The sequence below is a fragment of the Gossypium hirsutum genome, chromosome A01 (genome assembly GCF_007990345.1).
Source record: "Gossypium hirsutum isolate 1008001.06 chromosome A01, Gossypium_hirsutum_v2.1, whole genome shotgun sequence".
NCBI classification, from domain to species: Eukaryota; Viridiplantae; Streptophyta; class Magnoliopsida; order Malvales; family Malvaceae; genus Gossypium; species Gossypium hirsutum.
In genome coordinates, this window is record NC_053424.1 from 8,068,636 (window position 1) to 8,082,215 (window position 13,580).

The 13,580-nt window shown below is 31.0% G+C and overlaps 3 protein-coding genes across 3 annotated transcripts; all 3 read left to right on the top strand.

Moving 5' to 3' along the window:
- The first annotated feature begins 1,691 nt into the window (after positions 1-1,691).
- LOC107916777 (E3 ubiquitin-protein ligase RMA3) lies at positions 1,692-4,167 on the top strand. Its single transcript, XM_016846146.2, has 2 exons — positions 1,692-2,481; positions 3,129-4,167. The coding sequence occupies exon 2, from the start codon at positions 3,130-3,132 to the stop codon at positions 3,904-3,906; it is 777 nt and encodes a 258-aa protein (XP_016701635.1). The 5' UTR covers positions 1,692-2,481; position 3,129; the 3' UTR covers positions 3,907-4,167.
- Positions 4,168-6,567: 2,400 nt separating this feature from the next.
- Positions 6,568-8,501, top strand: LOC107917588 (expansin-A12). Its single transcript, XM_016846911.1, has 3 exons — positions 6,568-6,753; positions 7,515-7,824; positions 7,912-8,501. The coding sequence occupies exons 1-3, from the start codon at positions 6,606-6,608 to the stop codon at positions 8,222-8,224; spliced, it is 771 nt and encodes a 256-aa protein (XP_016702400.1). The 5' UTR covers positions 6,568-6,605; the 3' UTR covers positions 8,225-8,501.
- Positions 8,502-9,964: 1,463 nt separating this feature from the next.
- On the top strand, positions 9,965-12,782 carry LOC107916787 (pentatricopeptide repeat-containing protein At4g21705, mitochondrial). Its single transcript, XM_016846160.2, has 2 exons — positions 9,965-10,299; positions 11,044-12,782. Exons 1-2 carry the CDS (start codon positions 10,027-10,029, stop codon positions 12,292-12,294), a joined length of 1,524 nt encoding a protein of 507 aa, XP_016701649.2. The 5' UTR covers positions 9,965-10,026; the 3' UTR covers positions 12,295-12,782.
- The last annotated feature ends 798 nt before the right edge of the window (positions 12,783-13,580 follow it).

The window sequence follows — 13,580 nt, forward strand, 5'->3', positions numbered from 1 at the left end:
AAAAGTAATTAAGTATAAAATTAAAATTAATTATTGTTCTAAGAGATTACAAGTACAATTATAATTATAAACTTAAAAAACAAGTTTGTTTCGATCGAATTCGAATTTAAACGGATTTAAATATTTTAAATATTTTAAATATTTAAATTTAAATCCTACTCATATTTTAAATAGATTTAATTTTTCTAAAAGTTTTTAAATTTTGAGGTACAACTTGATCCTTAAATCGATCTAAAATAAAATGATAAAGCTTGAAAGGATTTGCTTTTTAGAATATATTTTTTAAAAATTAGGAATAAATTTACATTAAAAAAGAGAATTTTTTTTCATCAATGGTATTTTTTTTAATAATATACAAAATAATTTTGTTAAAAATAGCTATTCTCAATTTCCAATGAGTAATTCTTGCAAGGCATCGAGAAAATGTGAAATAAAAAAAATATTGTTGAACATGGTTCCTAGTTTAAATAATTCACTCATCTCTTCCAAATTTTGAAGTTTAGTAAAAATGAAGTTTGTTTCCAAAAATTTTAAATTATTCTTTTCCAATTAATTTTCAGATTTGACTTTGTTTTATATTAAATTAAAATAATCTAATTTAATTATAAATATTAAACTATTTTACCAATTTTTTTAATAATCTCATTATAGATTCTAATAATAATTGTTCTTTTTAATACAATGTTTAGAATTACTTATAATTACTTCTCAACCTATAAATAAGAAGATAATGCGTCGAAACTCACTCGAACCCACGCACTCCTACATTGACAATAATACTCATACCAATCAAGTTAATACTGACAAATTTTATCAAATTTTAAAATATTATTTTGCCATGTGCAACTCACATGGCTATCTATTTACTCGTATTTTTCTTGTAAATTGGGTAAACTCAAAAACTGCTTTTATGTAAATATTAAATGTATGGATTATAAATTATAATTTTTTTTGGATAGTCTAGTCAGCAAATCTCAAAATTAACCTAAGGAAAAAATATAATATTATTTTACCATCTCGTTAAAATATTCTATGTTAATTTAAGGTCAAAAAAATATTTTTTTAAAATATTGTGTGTTATCACATTCTTCTAGATGTTCATTATATAATTATTATTTTACTATATAACTGTTTTGATTTATTTTTTTTAACCTTGACTTTATTGTAGTTGAGTAAGCAGAAATTGCAGAATTTCTTTGATTTGGTTTGATTGGAAAGAGATAAAATAAAAAAATAAAAAAATAAAAGATGAAAAATTTTAAGTAGAATGATCTGATAACTTCTTTTTTCTGCTCCATAAATCAGAAAGGAATTTATTTATATCGATGTAAAATTAAAGTAATTTTATATCTTTTCGTATTATTTTTTATGATTAATATTTTAACAATTCACACATTAAAATTTTTGATGTAATTGTATTTATTATCTACGTAAAATTTTAAACCGATCCAATATCTTTATTATATCAATCTAAAATATTTTATAAATTAATATTTTATTAAATGAATGAAAGTTTTTTGTCTAAAACAAATATCTATAAAGATTTATTTTGCATCGAATTTAACATATGTGATCTATATAAATAGAATAATAAATTTGACGTTTGAATTGTTAAAATAATAATTGTACAAAGAATACGAAAATGAATCATTTCCCCATTTAATATATATTATTTCCTTAAAGAGGCTTTTGTACCGTAATAGGTTGATTATTTATTTTAATTCTTAATGTGTTTTTACTGTAATAACGTGAGGTGTGAATTGTATTTATCTTTCTAATTATACATTTTGTTCATTTTCAAGAATTTATTTATTCAATATAAATAATTTTTATTTTTATTATATCTAATATTATTGGAATTAGTAAAATGCAAACAAAAGAGCATTTCAGTTGCTAATTTTTGTTATTTCTTTATTTATGCATATATTATTTTCCCCACCTTAACTCAAAGAATTTAATTTCTAATTTCATTTGTTAAAATCTCTTTTTTTTTAATTTCTCTACATATATATATTTCCTTTATAAATTAAATTTTACGTAAATTTCAATTCTAGTCCTTATCTTTATCTTTATTTATCAATAATCTTTTTTTAGGAAGCATATTCTAATTTTACCTAAATAGAAAAAAACAAAAACAAAAACGGTCTGAATAAAAAAACAAATGCCTGCTGGGTGTTCGATAAAAGGTCTAAGAAAGAAAAAGAGTTCCACCAAGGGCAATGGTGTACTCCGCAGGCCGCAGCTGTTTCTCTTTTTCCCCCACTGAAAATAAAAAGAAACCACGTGTCCCTCATTTGCTCTATAAATATGAATCTCTCCCTTTCTTTCCTTTATTTCACCTATTAAATTCACTCTCTTCCGAAGGATAAATATACCCAAAAAGAGAAACCGCAAAAACAAAGCTCGGAAATCCTGGTTTTTTTTTTATTCAAAGTTAAAACCCAGTTTTCATTTTGGTCTGTTTCAGCTTCCTCTTTACCTGTAAGTTATATCTCCATCTATGTTGCAAGTTATATTGCTTTATTTATTTGTTTCGGGGTGTATTTGTTTAATCATGTTTTGGGTGTTTTGGGGTTTTTTTTTCCGGGGGATGATTTTTCATGTGTGTATATAATGATAAAGAATGGATTTCTTTTCTTCATTTTCAATTTGGGTGCTTGAATTTGTTGAATATTTTTAAGAAACTTTTTTTCTTGAAAGAGGAGGAAGAGGAAAGAAATGGGAATAAAGAAGAATGCAATTTGGTTATATTTAGCTTAGAGAATTGATGTTTGTTCCATTAGTTTCCTAGCTACTAGTGTTAGAAAAAAACTGAGTTTTTCAAAATGAAAATATGTAAACTTTCTTCAAGAATTGCTTCTTTTCTTTTTTATTTAAGGTTTTCTCTTCGAAAGGTTCTAATTTGGTTTATATTTCTATGATGATCATAAAGATTCTCTGTTTTTGTTGCATACAAACTTTTTATTTTTCATATATCTATTTGATCATCTGGAATTTAAAGTAGCAAATTCATGTATTTACAATTAATTTATATAATCAACTTGGTATATCTGTATTTCCAATGGTCCTCTGTTTTTATGATTTGCTTACATGTTTATACCTATATCTGAACTGTTTACATCTTGCAGAATGGCTATGGAACCAAACTTCTTTGAACAAGAATCACATTTCGAGTCTGATGGAGATATTTCACTGAAGAACAAATGGAATCCAATACCAGAACCAACAAAAGACCTAGAAAAAGATTCCAGCTGCTTCGATTGCAGCATTTGCTTCGAGTCAGCACAAGAGCCGGTAGTCACCCTCTGTGGTCACTTATATTGCTGGCCTTGCATTTACAAATGGCTTAATGTCCAAACTTCTTCCCTCGATACAGACCCGCGACAGAAGAACTGCCCCGTGTGCAAGGCAAGCATCTCTTCCTGTTCATTGGTTCCCCTCTACGGTCACGGCACATCTTCACATTCTCAACCCAAGACTCCACATTCAGATCTGATCATTCCCCAAAGACCACCTCCTTCTACATCGAACATGACCGCCCCTTCTTCACATCTAAATCAACAGCTTCACGAAAACTTTTTCCATTCTCAGTCCCAAGCATTTCATAACCAACAATACTTCCCACCTTATGGAGGATATGCAACCTTGGCATCATCCGACCTTAGTGGTATACCGATGACGAATTTCTTCCATCCGATGATCGGAACTTTGGGAGAAATGGTGTATGCTAGAATATTTGGGAGCTCAAACACAAGTATGTTTGCTTACCCTAACCAAGCTTCTTACCCATTAATCAGGAATAACAATCTTAGGATGAGAAGGCTGGAAATTCAGGTTGACAAATCTCTTAGTAGAGTATCCATGTTTCTTTTCTGTTGCATCATTCTTTGTCTTCTCTTGTTTTGAGAAGTACTGAATTTGAGCTTGTATAGTTGCAAACAAAATTTGTGAGGAAACCAAATGTCTAGGTTTCTCTTAACGATATTTGTATGTATATAGTACTCTCATTTTTTAAGAACTGGGACTCTAAATCCTCCATAGAAACTGTTTAGCAGCAAATCAAGTCTCAAACTCTTATTAAGGGTTTTGCCTTGGGATGTATATGCTTTTGTACGTCACTTTGAAGTTTCCATTATTACAAATATATTCATTCCCCCATTTTATCAATCCTTGCTTTAATTTATCTCTCCACTTCAAAATATAATATTGATTAGAGGTTTTGCAGTTGATTTTGTCATATATATAACAAAATGAAGAGTTGATCAAGTAAAAGTTGAAACAAAGACCTTTAGCTATGGTTTTACCCATGGGTTCTAATCATCTAGATTCCCCACCGAAATTGACTCTAATCACTTGGAGACAAGCTTTTGATTATAAAAAGTTTCATGGGTGAAGGATTGCTTTCTTTGAGGTGGTTGGTGTCCCCTTTTCACCTAATAAAAACTCAATTATTTCCATTCATTACTCTTATTTATTCATATGGTACAATGAAAATAAAGATAAGCCCCACAAATTGATGCCAATGTTGCCTGACTTTCAAGAATCTTAAAAACCAATTGTTGTATAATTATTTAAAAATATTAGTCTAATTATTATCACGTTAAACTGTCAATATTTTTTTTACGGTAGAAAAAATACAACAAAATAGCAACTATAAGGTAAAGAAAACGCCAATGGGAGACATTGGATATAGTAGCAAGATCGAAATTAAGTAATTCTTGGACTTAGACTGGAGGTTCTTCAAATAATTCAAGCTGTTGTAATTTAAGCTAACAATTTTAATTGAAATTTGTCTATCAAATATGACTTTGTGATATTTTGAAATAAGAAAATATTTACTTGGTAAGCCATGTAACAAAGAATGATTAAAAGAATTCTAACGCTGTTAACAATTATTAAACTTGAATTTTTGAAATTGAGGGGTAAATGTACATATTGACATTGTTATATTTTCCATAGAAGAAAAACAACTATCAATTTAAGATGAAATTATTTCCTACAGCTGAGTTGACCCCTTCAATAAGAAACATAGACTTTCTTCCCCTTAACATGCATGGAATATATAAATTGAAATTAGTTCGAAACGTGGTCTAAAGAAGAAGTTTGAAGCTACCTTTTTTCACATGACTATGAATATGAAGCTTCCAAATTTGATTTCCTTTCTGAAAATATTTTAGTCGGTGATAGTATCATTTGTCAAATTTGCAAACTGATCTTTTTGCCCAAAAATTTCTTTCTCTTACCTTTATGAGGTGATGCTCCCACGAAACATCTCGACATTTTTGAATTAAGTTTTTTTTAACACTTATTTTTTCTATTTATTTGGTACATGTTATAGATTATATGCTAGTTTTTGGCATGAATTAAAAGTTAAAAAAGGGATTTATTTGAATAAAAAGAATTTCAAAATTTATACATAGATAAATTATGGATTGTTCCAGAGTAATGAATTTTGATTAAATTTAAAGTGATTTTGTGATTTAATAAATGGTAGTATATATTCAACCATTTGGATCAAACGAATTGGATGGAAAGTTTCAGGAAATGTATCGAGAGGCTCTATTCTTAAGTCCGAGTTATGGGCTATTTTAAGTGAACTAGAAGTGGCTCGATTAAGGAATTGTAGTAAGGTTATTTTTGAAAGTGATTGCATGGATGCTATTAAGATGATAATGGAAAGTTCTGTGAATTCTCCATCGATGGCCCTTATATGAAGGATTAATGAAGTCAGAAGATAGTTAAAAGACGTTAAGTTCCAGTTTGTTTCAAGAGAAGGTAATATAGTAGTATATTAGTTTGTTAAATCAAGCTTGACTGATGATGTTGAACATAAAAATTAGTCTCCTAGCTTTGCAATTAGGAATTGTTGTTAGAAGATGAACTTGGTGACAATTAATTATATTCTTTTAGTAACTTGTTCAATCAATTTTTAAACAGATTTTAAATTGTTCAAGTCTGATATAATATATATAAATTTTGGTTATATCATAACGAGTTTCATGGTATATATTTGAAGATAATAGTTGATGTTACTCAAATTACAATAGACTCACATCATCTTACCTTTACTCACTCCAAGTAATATCACATTTCGAACATAAATACTACTCCAATTTGAACAACAAATTCTGATCCGACTAAGCTCCAATGATTTCTTGAAATGTTGGTCTAAAGTCAGAGTTAATTTATCACCGACGGACAGCCTTAAAAATGTCCAACAAAGCAAAGTCTATTAACATTAACCATCACATGCACATGTTTTTTTCTTGTCTTTAAAAGATTCTCACCCCTAACTGTAACAAAAGTACAATTCTCCCGTACTTTATATAGGACGTGAAAGCAAATTTAAAAAAAAAATACAACGCGTTTTTCTTTCTCCTTTTTTTTTTTCATATTCATATTTTTTTCTATTTTTAACCAATTATTTCGAAGATAATAATGGAATTGAAATAAATAAACAAAAATAAAAAAGAATTTTAGATCTAGATTATAATAATATATAATCACCGACAAACCGCGTTTGCAGCCTATAAAATGGAAGCTCTTTGTTCAAGAATTTTCGTGAAGTTAAAGAAAATTTTGTTGATTGGTTAGAGAGAAAATTAATGGGGCCTTTCATCATTCCTTTTGTTAAGGTTTGGCAATTGTTTTTCATTGTTGCCACCATTTTTGGAGGAGTCAATGCTCAAGTTAATGGTTGGTTTAATGCCCATGCAACGTTCTATGGGGCTGACCAAAGTCCCTTTTCTCTTGGTAAGCCTACATTTTTTAATGGATAATTAATTTCATAAATTTTTATTTCTTATATTATTGATTAAATTTTAGTTCAATTAATATCATTATTATTATAATAATTAGAAATATATGAATTTAAATATTTTTTTTCTCGATTTAAGGATTAAAAAGAATTATTACATATAGTATAGAAAAATTATATTTATCTCCATTTAAGAATAATAAATCCAATAATCTTATATTTATTATTAAAAGCATTTGCATGACTAATTCTAGTATAAATTATATTTTTTTATATATCTATATTCTAGCATGATATTATTTTTGTCTTGATTTAAATAGAATTGTGGTTAAAATTTTTATTAGACACTTATTTGGTACAGGTTTGAACCAACCATCTCCTACCTCTAATATTATATCGAAAAAAATATAAGAATATCCTTATGAATTTTATTTAAAATTCTTATAAAAAAAGTTTTTTTCGTAAATAAATATATAGTCTGAACTCTTTTTTGAAAAATAAAGTTTGTATTTGTTATATTATTTTGAAGTGGACATACTATAACTCAAATAATGTCATAAAATATGGAACTTTCTGAGTTAAATATTATATCTAGATGTATATATATATATTTGGATAATTATCTATTGATATGTTTCTTTTCCCCTAGAAATGCCAAAAGTGCCCACCCAATAATTAAAATTGGAGGATATTTGAACTTTCAATATATATATACACTTTTACAAATTATTAATTGGATGATGATATTATTATATAGGGGGAGCCTGTGGATATGATAACACTTTGCATGCTGGATTCGGAGCAAACACAGCAGCACTGAGTGGTGCACTTTTCAGAGATGGCGAGGCTTGTGGTGCTTGCTACCAACTCAGGTGCGATTACCCGGCCGACCCGAAGTGGTGCCTCCGTCGTGCTGGTGTCACCATAACGGCCACCAACTTTTGTCCTTCCAACAACAACGGAGGGTGGTGCAATCCCCCTCATCACCATTTCGACATGTCATTGCCTGCCTTCCTTCGCATCGCCCGCCACGGGGATGAAGGCATTGTTCCGGTCCTTTATCGGAGGTACGATTAACATTTTTGCATACCATTACCAATATCTTAATAAGACTGTGCTTTTAAAATTGTTTTTTCTTTATTTGATTTTCGAAGGGTGCCATGCAAGAGGAGAGGCGGAGTCCGGTTCACCTTGAAAGGGCAATCGAGTTTCAACATGGTGATGATCACGAACGTCGGTGGCAGCGGCAACGTGAAGGCGGCATGGATAAGGGGGTCGAGAACCAGAACATGGCTACCTATGAATAGGAATTGGGGTGCAAATTGGCAAAGCAGCATTGATCTAAGAAACCAAAGAATGTCTTTTAAGCTCACTTTGGTGGATGGCAAAACATTGGAATTTCTCAATGTTGTCCCTTCGACGTGGAAGTTTGGCCAAACCTTTGCTTCAACACGACAGTTCTTTTAACCAATATTGCCATTAAGACAAATTAATGTCTTAGAAAAACCATTATTTTTAAAATTGATGGTTTTATAATTAAAAAAAAGGGATAATGACATAATAAATACGTCATTAAATTTTCCCAAAGTTTTCATTTAACCATTTGATGTTAGCAAAATTTAAACATGCAGTGTTTGGGAGCATGCAATATGCATATATTTGTAATTTGCTCGTATAAGGATTTGAATAAAAAATAGAAGAGGACTAGAAAATCCAGTCCTTTTTTTTCTTCTTCTTTATGATATTCTAATCTTGCCAACTTGTTTAAATTAACATCTCTTATTTACATTGTCGCATTATATTCTAATTGATCTATATCTAAAAATTATCATGTTGAAATTTAATTTATATAGCATGTGTGCAGTACATCCTCAAAGTATCAAAATGTTAGAACATATCCCATGTTTTCTTCAATCTTTTGAGATAATGAATTAATGGATACTTGAGTGTTTAACTAAATTTAACTCAAAATCTAAAATCCTACCTTGAAAGTAATTTTTTTTATATCTATTTTACAATTTATATTTGAATAATATTATCTTTAATATTCAAACTCATATTATTTTCTAGAGGAGCAATATGTCATATCACTATACCAACACTTACTAATACATTAAAATATCTTTCATATTTATTCCATAAAAATTAAATTTTTCAAAGTTCGTAATTATCTCTTAGAAAATAATTTTTTATCATAGCTCATGCGTATAAATTTTCATCGTCTTCAAAAATGTATTTTATCAATGGTGTCCATCATGTTCCAACCTTGCAAGTTTTCAAAGGCTTTCAAAGCTAGAATCACTCAAATTCATAGTTGGATTGAATTCCGATTACTTTCAAGTTGCGTAAAATTTCCCCCTCATTTTTCGAGTATAATTCGAAAGAGGCTTTGCTTAAAAATATGGTAAACCATAGAATCGTTCATTAAATTTTAAAAAGTTTTTATTTTGTGGGAGGAAAATAAAAATTTACATTTTAAGCATTGGCATTAAAAACTGTTCTCATGCTGGTCACCTACCGCTAACTCAATGTTATTATACACTCATTTTAATTATAATACTTTACAAATTTTCATTTTGGTCATTTATTGTCTTTTCTAAAATTAATTTTATTTTTTTTAAAAAAAAGTATACATTTTTACTTGAAATTGAGTTGTTCATGAATAGAGATGAAACTCAAGATTTTCCAATTTCTTGTAAAATTTTAAGTTTTTCTCTTTTACTGGAAAAAACTTAGAATTAATTTTTTTTAAAAATAAAAATTAAAAGATAAAAATTCGGAATTTTTTTTTACTGAAAAAAAACTAAATTTAATTCTAAAAAGAAAAAAAATTAAAAGTTAAAAAGATAAAGTGTTTTTCCATGTAACGTTTTAGGTTTTCCCAAGTTTTTTTTTACTGAAAAAATTAAAATTAACTCTAGAAAGATAAAAAAATTTAAAAAGGTAAAATAAGTGATCAAGACGGAAATTTATTGAAACTAGATAACTAATATAAATGTATAATAATATTGAATTAATGATGATTGATCAAAATAATTATAATTTTTAACAATCTTACCTAAAATGCAAATTATTTTAATTTTTGGGTGATTAAACTTAGAACTTCTTCGCTCAAAATAGATTGTGCCAATTTTCGTTTAGGTCCAAACTCCCAAGTCCAAACCCAAATTTTGGTGGACAGTGTATAAATCAATCCAGCTGCAAAACCCTGTTGGCTCAAACCATTTTGAAAAAAAAAAAAGAAGAAGAAGAAGAAAAAACTCGTCTCCATGGCATCAAGAACCTTGTTCACAATCTTAAACAACAAGAAGACCAAAACTTTAACAGCAGATTGGCTAGTAATGACAAGGGCATACTGTGTTGCACCAAACCCAGCAGGCATAAACTCTCTTTATTCAAGAATCAATGCTATTGGAGACCCAAACTGCAGTGTAACTCCAGTTCTTCAACAATGGGTTAAAGACAAAAATGTCAAGGAATTTCAGCTGCAGCGTCTCATCCGTGATTTACGTTCTCGTAGGCGTTACACTCATGCCTTGGAGGTAAATTATTTTATAAAGGGAATTGATTGATTTTAGCAAATGAATGGGTTCTATCTGTTGCATTGCTTATGTTCCGGTTCTTTAAATTAGAATATGGAGGGTCGTCGCAAAATAGTGAACAAGCTGTATAGAATAGTTAGCAATGGAAATAAAAGGAAATGAAATGTTTTGGGATTAAGTTTTTAAGGGTTTATGTTGAAACTTGAACCTCTAATTGGAAAGAATTGTTCTGAATAATTGCTAAGGGTTCAAATGCCTTGCTTTGGACTGCAATGGAAGTGGAAAGCCAAATTATTGACTTTCCTTGAGCTGTCTGCAATGGATAATTGAAGAATAAAGACAGAAAAGAAGCAATTACAATATGTAAAACTTGGAAAAGAAGCAATTAATCAAATAGATGTCATGGTTTTTGGTTGGAAAGCGCTTCAATACTTATTAATTGCTAGTTTTATAATCCCTATCGTGTCTAGGTTTGAGACTACCATCCTGGTGCTAAATGTGTAGAACTTCACCACTAAGATTTACTACAAACTGCATTTAATTTTTAGCTGTAGATGTGCAAACAGGTTGTGTATCTTTATAATACTTCAAATGTCTTTGTTTTGTTCTTGCAACGATTCATTTCCATGCATGGATGCAGCAAAGTAAAACATCCCCTGTCCTATTACCAATGCTCTGACAGTATGCATGGGTTTTAAGTTTCTGTTTTTCTTGTATGCTTATGTTGGGTCCTTGGCAGAGCAGGTTTCCAAATGGATGAGTAGTAGCGACCTTGAATTTTCTTCAAGCGATTATGCTGTGCAGTTGAATCTAATTGGTAGAGTTAATGGGCTAACTGCTGCAAAGAACTTCTTTAGTAGCTTGAGAGACCAAGATAAAACTGTGAAGACCTATGGGGCTCTTTTAAATTGCTATGTTCAGGTAGGCCTTATCGATGAGTCTCTTTCCCTTATGAAGAAGATGAAGGAGATGGGTTTTCTTTCCTCTCCGCTCAACTACAATAACCTTATGTGCCTCTACACACACAGGGGACAATTTGAAAAAGTCCCTGATGTATTGTTAGAGATGAAGACGAATGGTGTCTCCCCTGACAAGTTCAGCTATAAAATCTGCATCAATTCTTACGGGGCTAGAGCTGATTATGACAGCATGGAGAAGGTCCTACAAGAAATGGACAGCCAACGGGACATTCAAATGGATTGGGGTACTTATTCCTTAGCGGCAAACTACTACATAAAAGCAGGTCTTAAAGAAAAGGCACTTCATTATCTTAAGGAATGCGAGAAGAAGGTAGGTAATGATGCAGAAGGCTATGACCATTTGATTTCATTTTATGCTCGTTTGGGAAACAAAGATGAACTGAAAAGGCTGTGGGACCTTCAAAAGTCCAAATGTAGGAAGCAAACCAACAAACACTACATAGTAATGTTGGGTTCATTGGTGAAGCTCGGTGAGCTTGAAGAAACTGAAAAGTTAATTGATGAGTGGGAGTTGTCTTGTAAGACATATGATTTCCGAGTGCCTAACGTGCTTCTTATTGGATATTGTCAGAAAGGTTTAGTTGAAAAGGCAAAAGCGAAGTTACAGGATATAATCAAAAGAAGGAAGATTGCAATCCCGAACAGTTGGTCTATTGTCTCAACTGGATACATGAATAAGAACAAAATGGAGAAGGCTTTTGAGTGTTTTAAGGAAGCTCTTGCTATACAGACACAAAATAGAGGGTGGAAGCCAAAAGCAGGTTTAATATCAAGCATATTGAGTTGGCTAGGTGAGAATGGAGAAGTTGAAGATGCAGAAGCTTTTGTGAAATTATTGAGAACCAAGGTTCCTGTAAATAGAGAAATGTACCATGCCCTTTTAAAGGCATATATCAGAAATGGAAAAGAAGTAGAGGGGCTTTTGGTGAGCATGAAGGATGATAAAATAGATGAAAACGAGGACACGATGAAGATCCTTAGCCTTCAAGACCAAAACTCTCAAGTCACTGGGTAGAGGTTACAGAATCTTTAAGATGATAATCTTACATTACATGTTGCCCTTCCCCAATGTGTAGCATGTTTATTTTGTTATGTCCTTGGGGAACATGCTTTGAAATTATGTGATGATTTATGTCATCATCGCTATGTTGTTAGAAGCAGGAAAGTAGTTTGGCTTATTTATCATGTATACAGGGTAGGGGTGGGAAACTGCATTTCACATGTATTATATGATGGGAGATGGGCTATTCAATGTTATGAAATTCCATCTAAATCGAAGTCACAATCCAAACCCCAGTTGGATTGGGAAAATATAAAGCCCAAAAGTTGTTATACTACTCGTCTTAAAAGAAAATGTCGAGTCAACAGCGGGTTTGCTCATTGGTGGGCTCGTCTAGCTCGAGATTTTCATGTGCTTGTCATGTGGACCTCATCAGATTATCTTCCAATGGTGAGTCCCATCAAACACTAGAGTTTCATTATGATCTACTTGAAAGTCCTTTCTATCACATTTCATTAAAGCTTTCCATAATTTTACTGCCAACTCCATCAGATCATGTCTCAGTGTTGAATTCCATCAAGGCCTACTCGAAGGTCCTTCGTATCATATCTTAGTAAAGCCCTCCATAGTTTTAATGCAACCAAATGCAATCATCAAGTCATTGCTTACGACCAATCCCATTTTACTTGCAACTGCGGACACTATCATCAAGTTATTGCTTGACATCGCTCCATGACCCTACAATAATCAAGTTATTGCTTGACATCGCTCCATGACCCTACAATAATCCTATGCTATGGATCACCGGTACAAAAAGGGTCACACCAAGCTCTTCGTCTATATAAGTTACCTCGTTCTCTAACAAGAGGCAAACTCTTTCTTATCGCAACCACTTCCAAGTTCTACTATAACTCTCCAAACTTTTGTGACTCTTGATACATCAATGTTAACTGCATCCAACTGTCGTCCCCAAATCTTGTATCAACAAAAAGCCATAACAAAAGTAAGAGAAAAGACACAGAAAATCACGAAAGAAACATAACATCAATAGTAGCAGTGAAGAAGAATTGCATTCGGAATCAAAGTCAGACTATTCAGAATCCAAGGCAGAAGCAACGAAAGAACAAGCTAAGCTATGATAAGAAATGACTTGCATGCACAAAATTGGCAACTTGGAGGTGAGGATGTAGTGTTGGTTTTATCTCGAATTATTTCATGGCTAATGATTGATTTAGTGTTGCGGTTTTATAATTACTGGATGCAGCTTGCCATACAAAAAACGGCTCAGCCATAAGCCTAGA